General features: G+C 52.0%; 4 protein-coding genes across 4 annotated transcripts; 3 read left to right on the forward strand and 1 right to left on the reverse strand.

Annotated features, from left to right (window-relative positions):
• Positions 1-233: 233 nt before the first annotated feature.
• VE01_05304 (putative PKS-like protein biosynthetic cluster) lies at positions 234-7565 on the forward strand (the record flags this gene model as incomplete). The annotated part of the gene is made up of 2 exons (XM_018274769.1): positions 234-5714; positions 5871-7565. The coding sequence occupies 2 exons, from the start codon at positions 234-236 to the stop codon at positions 7563-7565; spliced, it is 7176 nt and encodes a 2391-aa protein (XP_018130297.1).
• Positions 7566-9369: 1804 nt separating this feature from the next.
• LXR3 (L-xylulose reductase) lies at positions 9370-10769 on the forward strand. The gene is made up of 3 exons (XM_018274770.2): positions 9370-9798; positions 9905-10288; positions 10363-10769. The coding sequence occupies exons 1-3, from the start codon at positions 9546-9548 to the stop codon at positions 10608-10610; spliced, it is 885 nt and encodes a 294-aa protein (XP_018130296.1). The 5' UTR covers positions 9370-9545; the 3' UTR covers positions 10611-10769.
• A 565-nt stretch (positions 10770-11334) lies between these two features.
• On the forward strand, positions 11335-17078 carry VE01_05306 (uncharacterized protein). The gene is made up of 3 exons (XM_018274771.2): positions 11335-11351; positions 11411-11463; positions 11577-17078. Exon 3 carries the CDS (start codon positions 12199-12201, stop codon positions 16864-16866), a length of 4668 nt encoding a protein of 1555 aa, XP_018130299.2. The 5' UTR covers positions 11335-11351; positions 11411-11463; positions 11577-12198; the 3' UTR covers positions 16867-17078.
• Positions 17079-17148: 70 nt separating this feature from the next.
• On the reverse strand, positions 17149-20962 carry VE01_05307 (uncharacterized protein). The gene is made up of 3 exons (XM_018274772.2): positions 19897-20962; positions 18374-19840; positions 17149-18324 (listed from the first exon to the last, which is right to left on the reverse strand). Exons 1-3 carry the CDS (start codon positions 20132-20134, stop codon positions 17237-17239), a joined length of 2793 nt encoding a protein of 930 aa, XP_018130298.1. The 5' UTR covers positions 20135-20962; the 3' UTR covers positions 17149-17236.
• Positions 20963-21279: the final 317 nt, after the last annotated feature.

A 21279-nucleotide genomic window follows, 5' to 3' on the forward strand; every position in this document is an offset into this window, starting at 1 on the left:
TACGGTGTACGAAAAGAAAAGAGGGTGAATATTGAATCTCGCTGCATGAAACTAAGCTGAGGTAAGACAGAACTCATAGAGTCACTAGAAAAGACTAGTCTGGCCGAAGGGTCTTTGAAAATGTGATAATGGCCCTATAGAAATGTTACATAAGACTATTATCCCTCTGTAGAGGCATTCAGCTACTCAATCACATCAGATACTTCGTCAAACCCTTGGTATATGCTTTTCAAATGGATCATAGCAACGATGAACCCATCGCGGTGGTTGGGATCGGATGTCGATACCCTGGCGGCATTTCATCCGTCACGGAATTCTGGGAGGCACTTCGAAATGGAAGCACCATGATGTCCGATATCCCACCTGATCGGTTTGACCATCATTCATTTCATGACCCTAATGGTAGGAGTCATGGTCGGATACAAAATACCAAAGGCGGCTTCATCCCAGATATTGACACATTTGACGCCGAGTTTTTTGGATACTTTCCAGCGGAAGCCTCCCGAATGGACCCTCAACAGAGGTTAGCCCTGGAGGCTTCCGTCCACGCCCTCGAGGACTCGGGGATCCCATTGCACCAAGTAGCTGGATCATCCACTGGGGTATTCGTTGGAACGTTCCAGAATGATTACGCTGCCATACAAGTGAACGGCATGCAACGAGACCATTTCAACCCTCATTCCAGTCTGGGTAGCGCAGCATGTGCCCTCTCAAACAGGGTGTCACATCGGCTAAACCTGCAAGGCCCCAGCATCACAGTGGACACTGCGTGTTCGTCGAGTTTGGTAGCTCTGCATCTCGCTTGTCAAAGTATCTGGACAGGAGAGAGCACGGCTGCCATTGCTGGCGGCGTAAACGCAATTCTACGGCCCGAACCTAGCATCCAACTTTCTACGTCCGGATTCCTGTCGGCGAGTGGGGCCTGCAAGTCGTTCGACAAGGATGCGGATGGTTATGTGCGTAGCGAGGGGGTTGGAATGGTCTTTCTCAAGCCCCTGAGCCGTGCATTCAAGGACAAAGACAGGATATACTCACTGATTCGAGGATCGCTGATCAATCAAGATGGGTATACTGAGGGCGGATTCGCCGTTCCTAGCGCCAATGCCCAGATGGACCTCCTGCAATCTGTCTATCAGCGTTACGGGATTGATCCAGGTAGGGTTTGTTATGTTGAGGCTCATGGATCAGGAACTCAGATTGGTGACCCTATTGAAGCGCAGGCCCTGGGCGAGAAGATTGGACTGGCCCGCTCAAAGGAAGACGTACCTCTGTTGATTGGGTCTGTCAAAGGCAACTTAGGCCATATGGAGGGTGCCTCAGGTATCACTGGCTTTATTAAAGCTGCTCTGATCGCGTTCTACGGAGAGGTTCCCCCGCAGGCCAATTTTCAAACACCTAATCCTGCCATCAACTTTGAGAGGCTCCGTCTTGCCATTTCGACAACAGCAGCCGTTCTCCCACGAGGTATTAACGGCGAACTAATTATCGCTGTCAACTCTTTTGGCGCAGGAGGAACAAATGCACACATCATTCTTCAAAATGCACCTCCGCAGCCATGCCAGCGTGCAAGTCGCTCTTCTCAAGCTAGAAATTGCCCCCAACTCTTTACCGTATCCGCCCGGTCTGCGGCCGCACTATCTGATACAGTCAAAGGGTTGGATCGACAGCTACGAGCGTCTCATCCTACAATAGAGGATGTTTCATACACTTTGAACATGCGACGAAGCCACCATTCCGAAATTTCCATTGTTGCGGCTTCAGGGATTGAAGATCTCTGTTTCCAGCTCGAACAGATCGCGTCTGGGGAAGCATCGAAGGGAGTCTTGTCCTTCCGGCGGCAATCCGAAGTGAGGCCAAAGGTCGCCTTCGTATTCTCTGGTCAGGGAGGCCAATGGGCCGGGATGGGCATGGGCCTTGCCGCTCAAGAACCTATATTTCGACAATCACTGGCTGATTTTGACGCGCATTTCATCACTCTCTCAGGATGGTCCATTCGCGCAGAGATAGCCGCTTCCCACGATGACCCATTTTCTGCTGGCCGCACGATCGTAGTCCAACCGGCGATTGCGGCAATTCAGATTGCATTGGCGAAGACATTGTCCTCATACGGCCTTAGGCCAGACGCTGTTGTTGGTCACTCTGTTGGTGAGGTTGCGGCCGCCCATATCAGTGGTGCCCTAACTCTTGAAGAGGCGGTAAAAGTGATCTACTGGAGGTCTCTAGTACAGAGCAAAGCCCAAGGAAAAGGGGCGATGTTAGCAGTCGGATTATCATCTGCTGAACTACAGCACCACATCTGGCGACGCCGGTTGAAAGCACAAATTGAGATCGCTGGTATGAATGGGCCCCAGATGACAACATTAAGCGGGGAGACAGAGGCTTTACAACAACTGCTTGAACATTTTGAGCAACAAGGGATATTTACGAGGTTTATTAAGGTCGACGTTCCATACCACAGTCGCTTTATGGACCCTCTTCGAGATGAGCTTGTAGACTCGCTCTCATCTATCAGCGGCGGAGAGGCCAATATCAGTCTCTACTCCACCGTTACAGCATCCATTGAACCTGGGACTCATCTGACGGCAGAGTACTGGTTTGAGAACATTCGACAGCCGGTAAAATATGTGGAAACTGCGGGTAAAATATTGAAGGATGGTTATGGTTTCCTTATTGAGATTGGGCCTCACCCGGTCCTTGTCAGTGAAACCCGTCGCACTGCTGATGTTTTGAAGATGCCCGCTAATATTCTTCCCTCTATGTTTCGAGATAGTGACACTGTACCCTTTTCACACCTAATCGGAGCAGCGCATGCCATGGGAGTTCCCGTGGACCTGGAATCGTTTGCCGGAGGTTGTGGGAAATTAATCGATCTGCCACTGTATCCGTTTCAACGCCAGCGTTATTGGTTCGAACATCCGGACGCACACCGCGTTCGTCGAGCGAAGGACCAACATCCTTTTCACAAGAGCTATACACGGCTGTCAGATGATGGCCTCGGTGTCCTACACCTTCGCCTTAGCACTGGGGTCTCGCCATTTCTCGCAGACCACGTCTTGGATGGAGCCGCTGTCTTTCCCGCCACTGGGCAGGCGGAGGCTGTGTTCCTAGCTGCTACAAAGCTCCTGCTTCCACAGAGTGCAACCAGTATTCGACTACAAGATATGAGATTTGAACATGCCCTAGTGATGGCCGCAGCCGATGACTTCCCTCCACAGGTCCAGCTAGAAATTACCTCTGCCGCCCATGATTTCATTCTAAGCTTCCGAGCGGCTGATTCTAGCCCGGCTGATGCATGGCAAGTGATCTGTCGCGGACGGATCGACACATCTGATTCATTCTCACGGCCTAGCCTAGAAATGCTGGATACCGTACAGTCACGAATCCAGACGGGAGAGGAGGTAGACATCAAAACATTCTATTCGACCTTGGAGAGAGCAGGTCTTCGGTACGGCGATGCCTTCCGCGGTGTACAGAAGATTTGGCGACTAGGGAACGATATCTTTGGGCTGGTAACGCTCCCCAAACTGCTTCACCAGGAGGCATCTCGCTTTAGAATTCACCCTGCCTTACTAGACGCATGTCTGCATACTATATATGTTGAACAACACTACCGTGGAAACTCCGCAGAAGTCTACCTCCCTTATGGCATCGAACATATAGAGATCTTCGACGCACGCGGGGCAACAGCTGCCGCAGTCCATGTCCAGATTACTTGTCATGACGAAATTTCGATTTGCGGCCGTATAAATGTCTACGACGCCTATGGCGAGCCGCTCGCTATTATGACAGGTGTCCGCGCAAAGCGTGTGCCAGGTCGTAGCGTTCCTAGCGTGTCTCAGTACGATATCTCTTTTCTCCCAGAGCCGGACAACCAAATAGTTAAAATGGACTTTGAAAATGTGCTTGTACTTGAGCCGCTAGATCAAGCCTTGGACTGTACTCCCGTCATCCAAGGGGCATTTCCACATGCCCGTGTGCAGATACTCCAGCGCCCCTCCGCTCTAGCACCGCCCAAGATGCCCGTCAATCTGGATTTCCCTATGGATGGTCGCTCCCTCGTCCTTATTCCCACTATAAGGAACTGTCACTCTGTGGGTTCAGCTGCAGACCTTCAGCTCAGTCTAGAATCGACTGTTAGCACACTTGTGGATATGGCGAACCGTCTTCACTCTCGCCAGGGGATTCCTTGGGTTATCGTTATCAGCCAGGGAGCCTGTGTTACACCAACCGATTCCCAGTGCGACCCATTCTCTTCGGCCCTACAAGCGGCAGTAAGGGTCATGGCAAATGAACTTCCATGGGTTCGAATCCGGTTGGTTGACCTTCCCCTCGGTCAGGTTCATGACTACCTCCCGTTACTCGGGGACGAGATTGTAAGAGCACGACTAGGCCGAGATGAGAACGTAGTGGCGTTACGGTCAGCTGGAAGATTTGTCAAACGAGTTGTTCCCATCGAGACTGAGAATAAACAAAATGTAATGATGATGCCTGCTCGTGGCGGAGAGTACTTCGCGGAGCGTGATCGCGGGGGCTCCCTCGATGCAATTCATTTCCGGCAGCGTAACCCAGGAGAGGCTGTCTGCCTTGGACCGGATGATGTGAGCATCGAGGTTCATGCTGCAGGCCTAAACTTCAAAGACGCCATAAATAGCATAGGCATGCTAAGTGAGCGCGCTACCGTCGGGTCGCTGTCTGGGCTCCGACTTGGGTTAGAGGTCTCAGGAGTTGTGAGGGATATTGGTGATAACGTACAAAAGGTCAAGGTTGGGTCTCCAGTTACTGCTCGTGTGTGCGATGGGATCGCAGGGCATGTTGTAGCCCACCAGAGTCGGGTTAACCCCAAACCTACGCCGCTCGATATGGCGGAGGCCGCTGCTATCCCGGGAGCTTTTGTAACTGCACACTACGCCCTAGTGCACCTTGCTCGGCTTACACGGGGTGAGACCGTCCTCATCCATGCGGCCGCGGGTGGTGTGGGCATGGCCGCCATCCAGGTTGCTCATCTTGTTGGTGCCCAGGTATACGCCACCGCGGGCAGTCCCCACCGCCAAGCTGTCGTGGCCAAGTTACCAGGCGTTCAGGCGGTGTTCAGCTCTCGTTCCGCGTCATTTCGCAACGGCGTTAAAGCTGCTACGCATGGTCGCGGGGTAGACGTGGTATTGAACTCGCTAAGTGGAGAGCTCTTAGCTGAGTCGGTTGCGTGCCTTGCGCCTTTTGGGCGGTTTGTAGAGATTGGAAAGACTGATATCTACCGCAACATGCGGCTAGGACTAGAGCAATTCGGTCAGAACTGTTCTTTCTTCGTCGTTGATGTCGACAGATTAACCAAACAAAAACCAGCGTTAAATAGTCAGATTCAAGATGAAGTCGCCACGTTACTCGAGACAAAGCAGCTCAAGTCCTTCCCTATAGTCAAGTTCCCCGTCATAGAACTGAAAACGGCGCTGACTGCGCTTTTACGGTCCGAGATCATTGGGAAGGCCGTGGTTGAGATGCCTGATTTGACTGAGGTCCCCGTCGTTCCATGCGACCGACTTCACTTGCGTGGGGATCGAGCCTACCTCGTGACTGGAGGCACCAGCGGGCTGGGTTTGCATCTTGCTGCATTTCTGGTTGACCGAGGAGCGCGACATTTGGTGCTAGTCAGTCGGTCAGGCCCAAAATCGCCAGATGACCAGGCGACGATCGACGGCCTGCATCGGCGTGGTGTCAATGTATGGGTTGAACGAGCAGATATAAGTTGCAGCGAAAAAGTCAATGCTCTATTCGCGCAAGGTAGAGAATGGCCAACGATATCCGGGGTCATCCACTGTGCCGCAGTGGCAGGAAATGAATTGATAAAGGATGTCACGACTAATACATTCCGGCAGGCCTTTGAGCCCAAGGCGATGGGGGCATGGCACCTACATGAGGCCACGAAGAACATGCCACTAGATTTCTTTGTTTTAATCTCATCTATCGCCACTTTAGTCGGATTTCCTGGACAGTTGAGCTATACAGCTGCTAACCAGTTTCTCAATGGATTGGCACATTCTCGTCGTCTCTCCGGCCTGCCCGCACTGGCTCTTAACTACGGCGCTATGGGGAACTTTGCTGGTATTTTTAAAAATTCAACACAGGACGCTGACACCATAATCCAGCTTAATATGACCAGAGGCGTGTTTCAAATAAGTCTCCCGGACGTGCTGTCTACCTTAGAGCGGGCCATGCTTGAGGATGCTACGGAGCGAATGCCTGCGGATATCGACTGGCGCATGTTTATCGCTTCAGCTCCTCACCTATATCTAGACGCCACTTTCATGGGTCTTCTGCAGGACAGCGCTAACACTCGTACACCAGAAAGTTTTGGATCTGGTACCGGACCACGGACCGCCCCAGAGATCGCTGATGTTTTACACGCTGGGCTCGCAAAAATCCTAGGTGTTGAAGAGGGACGAATCTCCCGGGCGGCAGGGCTTGAGCGATATGCTCCAGACTCGCTGACCCTCGCACAGGTTCGAGGCATGATTCAACGTGATATACGGGTATCCTATCCTATCGTAAAACTCTTTAACAATCCTACTATTGAGGACATTGCGCAAGAGCTTGAGAGATCTTTGAATTTAGATCCCGCTGAGGCGCAGAGCTCGACAGTCGAAAACGGTCACAGCCATACTCAGCAAGATAACCATTCCGTTGCTCTAACAGTCATCTCCCCTTGGTTTATCCGAGGTTGCGACGATGCCATCGTTAAATCCCAACCTCGTCTACTCTGTATCCACCCAATGGCCGCAGACGCTTCTTTCTTCACCCCATATCTAGTTGACCCCCCTCGCGGGCTAGACGCAATTGCTGTCCAAATTCCTGGTCGCGATAACAGAGCAGATGAACCAATCCCATCGAGCGTCTCCGAGATTGTATCAGGGCTACTCGCCGAATTGGATTCAGTTATTGGTGCCACGCACATCATTTGGGGTCATTCCTTCGGCGGGATAGTCGCTTTTGAGGTGATCAGAGAAATGAGACGTCGTGGAGTCCACCCGCTTCCGCAATTGTTGCTCACTGGCACTATTGCCCCTCATCTAATGTCCTCCTGGCAGAGTGCAATAAGTTTACAATGGGCGTTTGCAGAGGATATTAACCCGGATTATGCCTTGGCCGTCTCACGCTACACCGAAGACCCACACTTTTTCCGGAATATTCTCCCGCTTTTCAAACGAGACTCACCTTGGTTTTCGAATTACGTCTTTGTCGAAGAAGAGCCGCTCAATGTGCCGATTACCGCGTTTGCAGCTCGTCAGGACGACATGGTGTATCCAGACCAGGTTGCGGGTTGGGATGTTCAGACGGACAAGTTCGAGTTTGTCGAGGTCGACGGGGATCACTGGTTCATTCACAAGAACCGTCAAGTGATTCGGGGGGCGTTGGAAAGAATGGCCTCCTCACCTAGAGAGGAATCAAGGGCGGTGGAAGTAGTCTGTCCAAGTGATGCAGATAAGGTAAAGGGTGAGGTTGCGGAGGCGGCAAACGTAGTAGAGGCTAGGGTAGTGGTTATGGGAGCTGTTGAGGTAGTGGTTGAGGTATAGGGGATGGAGCGAGCCTGTACTATACCACCTTCTACTATCCTCATTCCTAAATAATTGTGGCAATTTACTATTTTGTCAAAAAGCCCCTGCTACTACTTAACCTCATGTTATTTATGCCTTTCCACCTAAATTGGTCACTACAAGTGGGGTCAGGTTCGTGGTTGGATTGGAAAATATATTATACATAATTTTATCAAATGATAAACTTCATATATAAAATAGGCATAGCTGTACTTCTACTATACATAGAACGCACTATGCTATACTATTAATAATAAATGAAGCATGGGCGAGCATGGCTAAAACGAGAGCTGCTGGGGTAGGATACGGACTGAGAGCTTCACCTACGGTAAAGCGACGTTTGTTTTTAAATGTAGTGGGGCATTTTAAATAGAAGCATGGGACTTTAATAGTAAGGTTAAGTCATGTTCAAGCTTTCAATTCTCATCCTAGTCGTTTGTTTCCCAGTACTCCATTTCCCAGCACTTTATTTCCCAGTGCTCCAGTTCCCAGCGCTCCAGTTCCCAATGCTACAGTTCCCAATGCTACAGTTCCTAATGCTCCAGTTCCCAATGCTACAGTTCCCAATGCTACAATTCCCAGTACTCCATTTCCCAGTACTCCATTTCCCAGTGCTCCAGTTCCCAATGCTCCAGTTCCCAGCCGTGTAGTTCTCATTTTTCGGCACAGGCCGTATCCAACACACCAAGACATTAACTGTTATACATATAACTCCAATTATCCAAATCGACTTGTCGTACTGCGTCCCGTTGTATCGAAAGATGATGCTAAATATGATGCCCCCAAGATTTCCTGCAGCCCCAACAGTGCCTGACACGATACCTGGTAAGCACGCCAACCCGGTATCCGCTAATCCACTTATCATCGGAACCGTTTCCTTCAACCGTCGGTTCCGACAATTAATCCGACAAATTAATCCGACAATTCCCCCCCGCTAAACCTAACTAATCAAGGTACAGCCCTTACAACCCTTACTGCCCCTCTTTCCCCCATCTCACCGCCCAATCCGAATGCAGCGGGAACTGCCAATCGCGATACGGATATCCCGTACCGCAGTGTTGTTCCAGTTTGTACCACCCAATACAAAATTACTACTGTGGGTACTTATCCAGGTCTGGTTATCGCTGATTATCGGATAAGTTGCCCCGCAATGACCTCAACGATAGAAGATGAAGGACAAATCTATACAGAACAACACAGTTACTACTATCAGGTATGCCGTCATACGAAAGGGGTTACATACATGCTAGACTGCTTCATAATATGCATAATGGCTTACTATGAACGCCACGGCGTAAATCTGTAAATATAACTAGGAAATGATCGTCAAACTGCCGTTGCGGAGGGCTGATCTCCTTTGGCTTCGTCTCCCCCGCTTGACCCCTCTTTGGCTCCATTTTGCTGCGTTTATGCCACGCCGTGAAGTAAACACAGGACACGCTGCAGAAGACCGGCAGAATACAGCAAATACAGGCAAGATATCAACAACATCATTTTCCGTCTTCTAGTAAAACATTGTAGAATACAAGCACCTACAAAAACATACCACGCATACAGCATCAAATGCAGAATCTAACGCACCATCCATGTCGCATCTTCTCACTCCGGTGCCTTAGAACTTGGTACTTCATCCGGTACTGTAACTGAATGTAACGGAATGTAACTGAACGCGGTCCAGTAGGAGTTACTAGTGCAACGCCACATCTCCCCCCAAAACCTGACTAAACCGCTTACTACCACCACAGCAACAAGCCCACTGCGTCATCATCTACCCCACCGGCCATATTAACCCCCTCCATTTATATATTCCCCTCTCTTCTCCCACAGATCCGAATCTCTTCTCTTCTTCATATTCAACTTCCATTATCCCCCCAGTCAACAGCTTCAACTCACACATACAACCTCTTCCTCCAATCACCTTCCACTACTACCTTCACTACCCTTCAACAAACCTTCAAGATGGCAGGAGAGACTATGGTCCAGGGCCAATTCACCCACAACAACACCGAGGCACCGCAATACACTGATCGTGTGCTCCCTCTCTTCTCCCTCAAGGGAAAGACTGCCATCGTCTCCGGAGCCGGAGCAGGAATCGGTCTTGCTGTCGCCCACGCCCTCGCTGAGGCAGGTGCCAATGTCGCCATCTGGTATAACAGCAACAAGAAGGCCATCCAGGAGGCTGAGAAGATCGAGAAGACCTTTGGCGTTAAGTGTAAGTGTATCCTATGACATCACCACACACCTCACCGTCAACCCCCGGGGGCGAGCAATTGCAAACAAACGAGCAAAGCAAATAGCATAACTAACACCCACCCCAGGCAAGGCATACCAAGTAAACATCACCACCTACGAGGCCGTCGAGGCGGCCGTAAACCAAGCCGTCTCAGACTTCGGCGGCCGTCTCGACGTCTTCATCGCCAACTCCGGCATCCCCTGGACGCAGGGTGCCATGCTCGACGGGGAGATCTCCCACTACAACAAGGTGGTCACCACGGATCTGGACGGGACCTTCTACTCCGCGCGCGCGGCTGGGAAGCACTGGCGTCGCCAGAAGGCTGAGGGGACGACGACCGATGGGAAGAAGTTGGAGAACTTTACTTATGGGAGTTTTGTTGCTACGGCGAGTATGAGTGGGCATATTGTGAATATTCCGCAGTTGCAGGGAGCGTATAATGCTGCTAAGGCGGGTGTTATTCACCTTTGTATGTTCCCCTTCTGTTACCCTCTTTCTTGAGATCTGAGATGAGACGAGATGAGATTACTAACACCCACACAGGCAAGTCCCTCGCTGTCGAGTGGGTCGGTTTCGCCCGCGCCAACTCCGTCAGCCCGGGCTACATGGCGACTGAGATCAGCGACTTCGTGCCGGCGGAGACGAAGGCGATCTGGAAGAACAAGATCCCAATGGGTCGTGAGGGCGAGGCGCACGAGCTCAAGGGCGCGTACCTGTACCTGGCCAGTGATGCGGCGAGTTACACGACGGGGACGGATATCATTGTTGATGGTGGTTACTGCCTTCCATAGATGAGTGATGATGGTGGGTTATGGGAATTTTATATATGGATATGATGGATGGATGGGGAGGGGAGCCAAGGCCTACGGGCGTGTGCTGAGGGATGGATGGATAGCAAATAGAGAATGATCTTGGTAGGATGTGGAATAAAAGCCAATTGATCCCCCCAATGAATTTTTACGTGCTGGGTATGTGAAGTTGGAGGGTGATGATGGATAGCTAACTATGTGCTTCCTATTCTCACTTGAGATAAGTCTCGGCCGCCCTCAATCCTACACGAATGTCGAGAGTGCCCGGTGGGTATAAATACAACGCCAAACTCCCCCTTGACGTTTCTTCCTCACAGCTACAATATATTGGTTTGATTGCGGCTAGCGGAATTCGAATCGACATAAAACGTTTGAACCAGGTCGTATAGATCATTTCAGGCGGCGGGCTGTCTCGTGGAAAGTTCGGGTTCAGATTCGGTGGGCTCGTGCTGGTGCTGGTGCTGGTGCTGGTTCTGATTCCGGAATTGTTGATGTTGTTGCTGTCGAGTAGTTCTCACCGTCAACCAATGATTTTGTCGTTTACGCATGCTGTTGTGGGCTTTTCTGTCGCCGAACAGAAGGGGAACGTTTTCGCCGGAGACTTCTCACACTGGCCTGCTCGGTGGATCGTCCCTGTACCCGACGATCTGTGTTGTCCTCTTTCCACCCTATGACTTGCGGTATAATATATCTTCTGTGCAGAACTGGGGGTTTTATAGGCTGGTGGGTGGATTGGTGGTTTGCGGAAGTGGTTGTCATATATGTCACTGATATGTGAATAGATGGGGGCAAAACTCGGAGGTATGGATATATCTGTTTACAGTTCCTCTTCGAGGTACGTCTTTTCCACAACTCCCCCGCTCGAAGAGGATATATGAAGGCAGGTGAGTATGTCAGCGAGGAGCAGCACAGATAGACCCGTCAGACTAATAATCATGGGTTATATAGTGGTCGTGAGGGAGGAAGCGGCGCTATCAAAACTTTCGTCCCAATCATAGATGAGGAAGAGGCGCAAAGGAAGAGTATGAATAGAGTCCGGGAAAGAGGAAAAATAATTCCGTATTTCGATGGATGACGAGGTAGTGGTTTGGAGGGCTCTCGGTGTCGCGCTGTTGTCACCAGGCCGCTGTCACCGAGGATGCTGCAACCAGATGTTTTTGTCACCGAGACACATTCCAAATCTTGTTGTCGCCCCGAGGTTCGCTGGCTGTCAGTCGTAATATTCAGACTTGGATTCGATTGTTAACGCCCTCGGCAGCGATATCTATCAACGGCTTCTACAAACCGTACTGGGATGCCATGTAATCGTCATCAAGGTAGCCATTCTCGTCTATGCGCATCATTGCAACATACTGTGAACTATTTATACCCCCATCAATACTGTTCTAACTGTCTTTTGAGGCTAGTTCCCAAGACAAAAATGAAACCACGTGATATCGTGTCACTAACGCGGTGCTGCCTTCCCTTGCTCTCACAAAAGCCAAAGGGTCACAATTGAACCCCGCGTGACAATAGCCACCATGCACTCTTTTACCCTGAGCCCTTGCTCTGCTCAAATTACCGCCAGCACATGAACTTCATCTCCAGGCTACAACGACAAACAGATCAAGAAGCACAGAATGAAGTTGACGCGATAGACACGCCGAGTGACAGAATTTTGTCGCGTTCTCTGCGTGTATGCAAGTCATCGCCGCGACGCAAGGGTGGCACTGACCACTCACACTTCCCGCGATCGATGGCGGCCACGACCAGCAAGGCTGGAGATCCATGTTTCTCAACCTCACAACCACTCGCACTCTGGCAAGACGGGCCATTGCACGTAACGGCTGGGTCCGAATCGCTTGATACTCAGCTTATAAGGAATCTTCAGGAAAAACACCTCTTGGACGACTCTCAGGTTGCTTTTCTGTCGGTAGCCGTGCCTACTGTGCCTCGGCTGGAACACGTCTTTTCACAGCCTTCTCAGGTACTTGTCGACAGGGAACCGGCGATTGATGGGCAAAGTGGTGGAAGAGAGGATACTCGGACGTCGGATATTGTTGATTTTGGCTCCTTGCTCGAGACCCAAGCACGACGCGCGAGCACTGCGGGGAATGAAGATGGACAGGACGAAACCAGCTTGAACAGAGATCGGCCCAACAAGGAAGAATTGCATCGAAAGAAAGGCGAACCTGTGTCTATAACGACTGATAAAGATAAGGCCCTGAATCGCCGCGACGACAAACACCAGCCACGACGCGCTGAGTCACATCGTTCCGGAGAAAAATCCAATGACTCCAAGCAATCACCACGAACATACACCCAACGCTCTGCGACAAGCACCACCAAGCATGGGAAGAGCCTGAATAGGCCCACGAAACACAGCATGGATGACTGGCAGCCATCAGACGCCAATCTCGGCGAACCAGATGGCTCTCCCACACAGAAGAATAATAGCCTTGCTTATGGCGATATGCATATGCCTTCCTCGTCTCCTGTGCCTGGTCACGATGATGAACTCCCTTTGCAAACGAATCTGGATCCCACAGCCTCTGCGAGGAGTTACGACGAGAATGAAGCAGGCGGCGTACGCTTCTCCTTCACGACGAGCAAAGTACATGCGCCAATAAACCGCGAATCTTCTATAGGAATAGATGAGGGGTTCACGGTCCACGAAGCGCCTATGCAATTAGAGCCGGAGACGCCTGCCCCGCCTGAAAACCCATTTGCGAAGTCGAAACCACCCTTGCAAGGGACACAGTTATTCAATAACACACAATCGTCTCCGGTAGACCCTCATGTCTTGGAGTCTGGGTCATCTAGGCCTTCACCGGGCATGTTTGGTTTCGGGGTGCAGTCGTCGCGAAATCGCGTCCTGTCGTCAGTCACCGACCGCTTTCAGCAGGCTTCATACCATCCTCCTGGAGACCTCTCATCTCCTCTACTACATCACGCGAAATCATCTGCTACAAATCGCTCTCGCGATAATGAAGCGGCCGGCCATGGCCACCGTCTTCTTGACTTCACCTCTCCGCTATACCACCATGGCAGCAAGACACCAGCTAGCGTAAGTTACCGTGGGCACATCCCAGTTACTCACGAAACGCCGGTTCAGCGAACCTCAAAAAGCTTTCAGCACCGAGCAATCAGCTTCAAAGGGTCAGAGCCGCATGAATATGTCAGTCGCGAAGAGTCTCAACAACGCCGCTTGCAAAAGCAAGCACAAGCCGAGGCCGACAGCGATAGTGAGGAGGATTCGTTTGAGAGAGAGCAAGCAATTCGTGCCAAGCAAAGGAAAATGAGAGAGGATGCTGCCAAAGAGCTTGCGCAAGTATCTGTGACCCGCGCGCCGAAGGAGGAAGAGGAGGAGGAGGAAGAAGTCGAGGTACCAGCAACTGGCCAGAAGCGGCGGAGCGTATCTCAGGAATACGTCGCACAGTGTTACGGCGCTGATGCGAGGGATACCCAGACCAGTACCCAAATTCGGGTCTCTATAAAGACAGATGAGAACGACCAGGGTGACACTCAGGCAGATACCCAAGCAGAGATGACTATTGTCGATTCACAAATTCCAATCGCGGCCCCTGTTGACAGTCCATCTCCCAGTGACAGGTCATCAAGGCTAGAAAAAGGCCCCATACCTTCGAACGGCGGTTTCAATTTGACCAACCAGTCAAACACTCCGTCTACTGACCCCAAACCTCAAGAGAACGAGGTGTTACCACCCTTACCCGCCCTTGGAAACAACTCAGATACCGAATCTGCACATCGAGAAAGCTCCATGTCCCCAAAAACGCGTGTACCTCGCACATCCAGCGGTCGATTTGGCAAGAGTGGTCTGCCTCAAACGCCTGGTCGCCTTTCACAGGTTGTCGCCATGCCTGCATCTACTGTTGAGGACATGGTCCCTGAGACGAGCCCAGCCAAATCAGACTATAAGCTTTTTGATATGGATGACTCCCCGGAGCCTTCTTTGGTCTCTATTGGTGGTCTTGGTTTTACCCAGGATGACCCGGAGTACGATGCGATTGCGAGCCCCATCAGAGACCTTGCTATGAAACGCGGGGTGAAGGTCGGTCTAGCCAAGGCAGTCAAGTCTAATATGGCCGCTTCCAAAAATGTCGCGATTTCAAAGAAATCACGGGTCGTATTTTCTGGGGAATCAGCTATGAGCTCTAGTCTACCTTTGATTCCTTCTATCAAACCCAATCTCGAAGCACCTTCGCAGAAAGTCCCGTCGTCGGCAGACAATTTGCAGAGCGCCGATGTGGATGCTGCTGATTCATCGCCAGTGAGGCCTGCTGCCCGACGCGCCGCAAGGAAAGCTCGTCAATCTTCTGGTGTTATGTTTGATACCAAGCAGGTGCCCAGAGAAAGTCAAGGCAGCGAAGATGACGTGGTTATGGTTACTGCGCAAAAGTTGGTATCGCCGATTCGCCAGTCAATTGAGACTGGAGGGAACGCTCTCACAGACGAGACGGAGCTACTTCCGTGCCCGTTTTATAGCGCCGATAAGCAGTGTAATATGAAGGACCATCAGGCTTATTATCACGACGAAGAGATTCGGCAGATGTATTTGAGAAAACATCGGCCAACTGCTCCCATAACATCCAGTGGCATAGCCAGTTCCACCGGGTCAAAAGATTCGGTATCTCTGCCGTCCACACAACATAGTGGCATGGCTGGGGAAATATCATCTCATCTCCCAACTGCAGCGAATTTGAAGTCGTCGGAAAATATATCTACACACGCTACTCCTAATGGATCGAATCTTCGGCGCTCCACCAGCTCGTCTCTCTCTGAACTGCCATCGGAGTATGACAATGATGAGTTCTTCACTGCTGTCATGGAGACTAGCAATACTCGAGGCCGTGAAGGTAGTAGCAAGTCGACAGATACATCTGCAGATACGAGTGGTAATGGAACCCCTGCGCGAGAATCTGCGGAATCAATGCCGCCGCCTACTGTCAGGCGTAAACTATCATTTCCTCAGGGACCGCTCACGGCTAGCCAAACGAAGTCTAGAAATGAAGTATTACACAGTAGCAAGGCAGTTGAAGCAGCTGGAAAGGCAAAGCTCGGTGCAAAGAGCTCCCGTAGCAACTCCAGAGCGTCACGGAGTACTATTAGCACCACCGACTTGTCTGAGGACGATAGTAGTATTGTAGTGGAACGGACACCAGCCCGTCCTCAGCGCCCGGCTCGCTCCACACGCCGAGCCTCCATAAACTATGATACCGAATCCGACAGTTCCAAATCCAGCTCCCCAGATATCCTCACCAAAGGTCCCCCAACCGTTCCCAAAGCCACTCATCTTCAAAAGGTCACCAACCCAACCCTCTTCGCCAACATGGCCTTTGCTATCTCCTACAAAGGCGACACGGCACAAGACATCTCCGACCGCACAGCCGTCACGCGCCTCATCAAATCCCACGGCGGCCGCCTCCTCGATGGCTTCAATGACCTCTTTACTGATGGTCCCACCTCCCTCCTCACCACCCCTTCCACAGCGACGAAGCAGCCGCTACCCCCGCTCAAACATAAACAGAAACAGATTGGCGAGCTGGCCCTCGCACCTGGTGCGCAGGATCTTGGCTTCGTAGCCTTCATCGGTGACCACTACACGCGTAAATCCAAGTTCGTGCAGGCGCTCGCACTGGGTCTCCCTTGTCTCTCCGGGCGCTGGGTCACTACTTGCGTAGCGCGCGGCAGGATCGTGCCGTTCCTGCCGTTCTTGCTCGCGGCGGGGGAATCGTCGTACCTCGGAGGCGCGGTGCGGAGTCGCCTGTTAGCGCCTTATGATCCGTCGACTGCGCGGTTTGAGGAGACGTTTGCGCGAAGGGAGAAGCTGCTTGGCGGAAAGCGAGTCATTTTCCTGATGGGTCGCGGAAAGGCGGAGGAGCGAAAGAAGGCGTATCTCTTTTTGACAAGGGCGTTGGGTGCGGGTGAGGTGAGGCGGGTAGCGAGTGTGAAGGAGGCGAGGGAGGTGGTGGAAAAAGGTGGTGGTTGGGATTTGGTGTATGTGGATGATGATCGGAAGGTTGCTGGTGCCGAGGCCGAGATTCTGGGTGTGGTGGAGGCTACTGCGAAAGCGAAGGGGAAGGCCAAGGGAAAAGCGGGGAAAAGGAAGAGGGGTGAGGAAGTGGAAGATGAGAAGGCCGGGTCGGAGCAGGGGGGTGAGAGGAAGAAGGTTAGAGTTGTGGGAGATGAGTTTGTGGTGCAGAGTCTTATCTTGGGGTGTTTGATGGATGAGGAATAGACTTCCTCCTGGCGCGTACCCTGCGGAGGCCATGTACAGATAATGGGGCATTATTAGGCGCGGGATCTGGCATCAGTTACTACCTACTACTGTACTGTACTACTCGCATATGTGGGAAGGAGGGGTGGGCGGGGATACCACTTGCTTCGGCGTTGGGAATATTGCTATTATGTAGCTTTGCTGCGTTGCTAGATTGGTAGCATGCATAGGTGTATCAATATATAGGCAAGATATGCCTAAAATCACAGCACTATTGCATTCAGTTTACAAAACGAGTCCGTGCTGGGTAATAATGATGATTAAGCTTTTATCCTATTACAATACCTCAGGTGCGGTGGACAGAGTAGTCAGTCCACCCATAATTACAAATCTACTGGTCAACCTCGACAGTGAAGTCAGCGCTCAGTCCCTTGCCAACCTGGACAACCACAGCTCCCGAAGTAGCCGTAACCGCAGTCTTGCTCGCAACGCCATTAACCTTGCATCCCTTGCCCTTGCCACCGCCTCCACCGAGGTTCAGTCCAAGGAAGGTAACCTGTCTAATCTGCACCTTGGAAGCATATCCGTAGCTTCCCTTAACCTTGAGGGTCTTGCCATCATACACGAACTTCAAGCTGGTCGTGCCCTTCTGGACAAGGCTAATACCGTCATCGAGGTACAGCTCTCCCTCGGCCTTTCCGTTGGCACCGATGGCGACGATGAGCTCGAAATCGTTCTTGCGGAGCGCGGTGGTGGTCATGGCGCTCTCGACGCGCTGGGCGATGATGGCGCCGCCGCGGTAGTGGAGGGGGATATCGGAGGTGCTCAGGTTCTCGATGAGGACGCGCTTGCCCTGGCCCTGGACCTTGGCGTGGGTGTAGAAGTCGTAGAAGATGTCCTTGGGGAGGTAGGCGGAGACGGAGGTGGAGTCCTCCTCGATGACGGGGCTGACGAGGATGCCGGGGCCGAAGAAGTATTGGGTCTCGATGCCGAAGGTGTTGGCGTCGTTGGGGTAGAGGTAGAAGAGCGGGCTGACGAGCGGGGTGCCGTCGAGGGTCTGGCGGTGGAGAGCGGTGTAGATGTAATCGAGCAGGCGGTAACGGATGTCGATTGCCTTGCGGGCAGCCTCGGCGACGCTGTCCCAGCGGTAGAACTCCTGCGGGATCTGGGGGATGTAGCCGTTGTGGTTGCGGTAGAAGGGAGCGAAGGCGCCGAGCATGGCCCAGCGGGCGCAGAGCTTCTCGTTGGTGTCGTCGGCGAAACCGCACACGTCGGAGCCGACCATGGGGACTTGGTAGACGGAGGCGAAGGCGAGCATGCCTCTGATGGTGATGCGGTATCCGAGCCACGAGCTGACGTTGTCACCGAGCCACTTGCCGACCTTGGTTCCGGCGCCGGCAAAGGTGCTGCGGGTAATGATCAGAGGGCGCTCGGTGGGGCGGCGGAACTGCATGGCCTCGCGGGAGGCGACGGACATCACTGGACTTGGTTAGCTGGTGTTTGGGTTTATGAGCTGGGGGGGACATACTTGAGCCGTAGAGGTTGTGAGTGTCGTACATGGCAAGACCGTTGGCGTGGATGACATCGGTGTTGACGGTGTGGTTGGAGATACCACCGCCGGCTGCGTTATCCTCAACTGTGTATGCCGCTACGTTGTGGATGGCGTACTTGGGGTACAGTAAGTCTCTGCCTGGGAGGCCAAGTTGCTGTCCAGCTGCCTGGCGCTCGACCTTGGATGATGACACAACTGGGGCCTCGATTGCGCGTCTCTCCTTGGACGCTGTGCATGGTGTTCCCTCGGGTTGGAAATCACATGGGAAACCTGGAAGCGCTCTGGGTGGCAGGCGCACTGCTGGTGCCTCAGGAGGAAATCCAACGGCGGCAGCAAATGGGTTGTCACAAGGGAAGTTGCAAGGGAAGTTAGAGGGCTCGTTCATATCAATCCACAGACCGTCAATGTTGACTCCGTCGACGGCAAAGAAAGAAGCAAACTCGTTGTTCCACCAGTCCTGGACACCGGTATGGAACCAATCGGGGAAGACCGAAACACCAGGCCACACAACGCCCAACCAGTCGGATCCATTGTCGCGCTTAAGGAAGATATCATCTGCAACACCGCTGTGGTATGGCGGGTAATCTTGGTAGGCGACAGCCGGGTCCACCATAACAATCTGCTTCTGGTCGCGGGCATGGAGATAATCGTTAATCGCCTGCATCTTCTTGAGAGGGAATCGCTCGGGGTCAAGCGAGAAGACCCTTCTTCTGTCCATGTAGTCGATATCGGTCCACATTGTCTCCAAAGGAATCGCAGCCACGGAGTAGTTGTGAATCACTTCAGCAACCTCGAAGGCATCCTGGTATCCGTATCGGCAATTGTGGTAACCGAGTCCCCAGTAGGGCATCATGGCGGGCAAGCCCACGACTTCGGCATACTGCTGTGCAACAGCCACTGGGGTTGGTCCAGCGATGAAGTAGAAGTCCAAGACGCCACCAAGAGTGTTGTACTCCAAGTACTGGTTCTTGCCCTTGTCGTTGTTGATCTTGATATCCATGCCATTGGAGTTGAGGAAGAAGACACCATGGCTGCCCGTGGTCCTGTGCTCGTAGTAGACGGGGTGGTTTCCGTACAAGTTAGCACCGGCTGGGATTCCGTAGGCATCCTGCGACCAGAGAGTGCGGATGTAGTTGGTGGTGTTGAGGCGGAACGAGTCAGAGTGCTCTCCCAGACCGTACAAGTTGGGGTTGTTTGGGAGCTTGGTCCTCAGGCGGAGGTACTGGGACTCAAAGACGATGCTTGCGGCAGAAGAATCGAAAAGGACTTCGCCAGTCTTCGTGCGAACAATGGAGAAGGAGAACGGGTTTGACTTGTACTTGAACTGGATGTTGGACTTGGCCGACTTGATACCAGCCTTTGCCTTGGGGCGCGGGAGGACGCTCTCTGGGACCTGGTAGACGCTGTTGGCAGCATCTTGAATCTTGACGTGGATGCGGTCATCTTTGTTTACGCGTTAGGAGCCAATTGGGTTGTACGAGGGTGTCACTGAAACTTACCAGACTGGTACTCGACCTCCAAGGTCAGGCTCTTCAGGTCATCACCGTAGACATTGCAGGCCTTTCCAGCGAGCGTCAGGTCGGCTGTGATACTCGACTTGCCAACCTTGACGTTTGAGGCCTTGTAACCTGGACATTTTGCCAGAGGGTCGCCATTGGAGGTAGTGCGGTATTCAATTGAAGTGGTGGCAGAGACAGCCGCGGCGGCTGCCAACACCCAGGAAAGTGCGACCTTCATTGTGATAGGGATGGTGGTGAGGGTGAGGTGAGGTGAAGATCACGAATCATCCGGGTCATACCTCGACTTTAATACTCCTTCTAGTCAGTCTACCCAGAACTGACTGACCAGACGGGGTGGAGTAACCTTGCACGGTAGGATATACTAGAGAGCTCAATGGACAATACTAAACCCCAGTACTCCAGTACTCGAGTATTGTCTTACCCCTCAATCCCCTCAATCCCCGCATACGAGTGGATACACGTCAACTCTACTAACGGTAGGTAGAGTACTCTAGTAAAAAGTGTAAAAGGCCCGAAGATATTCCAAGGCCGGCTGGGAGCCAGAAGGGCCACCGTTCTCCGAGGCGTTCCGGTGTGCTTATGGAGGCTCATAGGGCTTATGCTTCGTACAATCTGCATGTTTCCAGCTTGATTCTCTCAGTGCCAAGAGCTCAATCCTAGCTGATCATTTTGCCTGTGGCCTGAGAATAATATGTGACGGGCCGAATTTTAGGGATAACAAGGCCGTTGTTGGGGATGTATATGTATGTGTGCATAAGATTGTATATTGTATTGTATGTGCATAATCTGTATATCTTCATCAGCATCATTTCTTCTTCATCTTCTTCACCTTCTTCATTTCCATCCATGGACGGCTCGGCCAAAAATTAGCAGTGATCTTAGCTTAGTGTAGCTCCCTGTGGCTTGTCGTCGGTTAGTGAAGCTCATGTCGCTATACCGAAAGAGAAAGTGCCGTGGTGGTATTTCGGCCATATCCCGCAGGAGACACTACAGCTAAATAGGAAATTCGCCGTAGTTTACCCCGCAAACAAACTTCCAACTTCCACAACTTACCAACCTAGCCTCAGTTTAGCCGCTGTCGCCGATATCCCACAAATTTCTCCAATTCACATGTCTTACCGACCTTTTTATCTCTGCAGCTGTCAAGATGCAAAGAAATCTAGCTGTCTAGAGAACATGTCCCTAGGTTTGCAGGTCTGAGACTTGGCAGCTGCATAACTGACACATCTATAGACAAAGCCAGGCAAGGGCAAGCTCACTCATCAACATCACGGAATCACAGTGCGCCAACAACGCTGTCAGCCACTTGCCCCCCGCGCCTTCCGTTCGCCAAACGAAAATAAGATCGTCGCCAGCCTCCAA

The sequence above is a fragment of the Pseudogymnoascus verrucosus genome (assembly GCF_001662655.1).
Source record: "Pseudogymnoascus verrucosus strain UAMH 10579 unplaced genomic scaffold scaffold_22, whole genome shotgun sequence".
NCBI lineage: Eukaryota > Fungi > Ascomycota > Leotiomycetes > Thelebolales > Thelebolaceae > Pseudogymnoascus > Pseudogymnoascus verrucosus.

Excerpts from the sequence above, each read along its gene's own strand:
- LXR3 (XM_018274770.2), top strand. The coding sequence starts at position 9,546 with ATGGCAGGAGAGACTATGGTCCAGGGCCAATTCACCCACAACAACACC. Across the intron at positions 9,799-9,904 it reads GAAGACCTTTGGCGTTAAGT|GCAAGGCATACCAAGTAAAC; the intron begins GTAAGTGTATCC and ends CACCCACCCCAG. Across the intron at positions 10,289-10,362 it reads GGCGGGTGTTATTCACCTTT|GCAAGTCCCTCGCTGTCGAG; the intron begins GTATGTTCCCCT and ends ACACCCACACAG.
- VE01_05306 (XM_018274771.2), top strand. The coding sequence starts at position 12,199 with ATGAACTTCATCTCCAGGCTACAACGACAAACAGATCAAGAAGCACAG.
- VE01_05307 (XM_018274772.2), bottom strand. The coding sequence starts at position 20,134 with ATGAAGGTCGCACTTTCCTGGGTGTTGGCAGCCGCCGCGGCTGTCTCT. Across the intron at positions 19,841-19,896 it reads GGAGGTCGAGTACCAGTCTG|ATGACCGCATCCACGTCAAG; the intron begins GTAAGTTTCAGT and ends GCGTAAACAAAG. Across the intron at positions 18,325-18,373 it reads TCACAACCTCTACGGCTCAA|TGATGTCCGTCGCCTCCCGC; the intron begins GTATGTCCCCCC and ends AACCAAGTCCAG.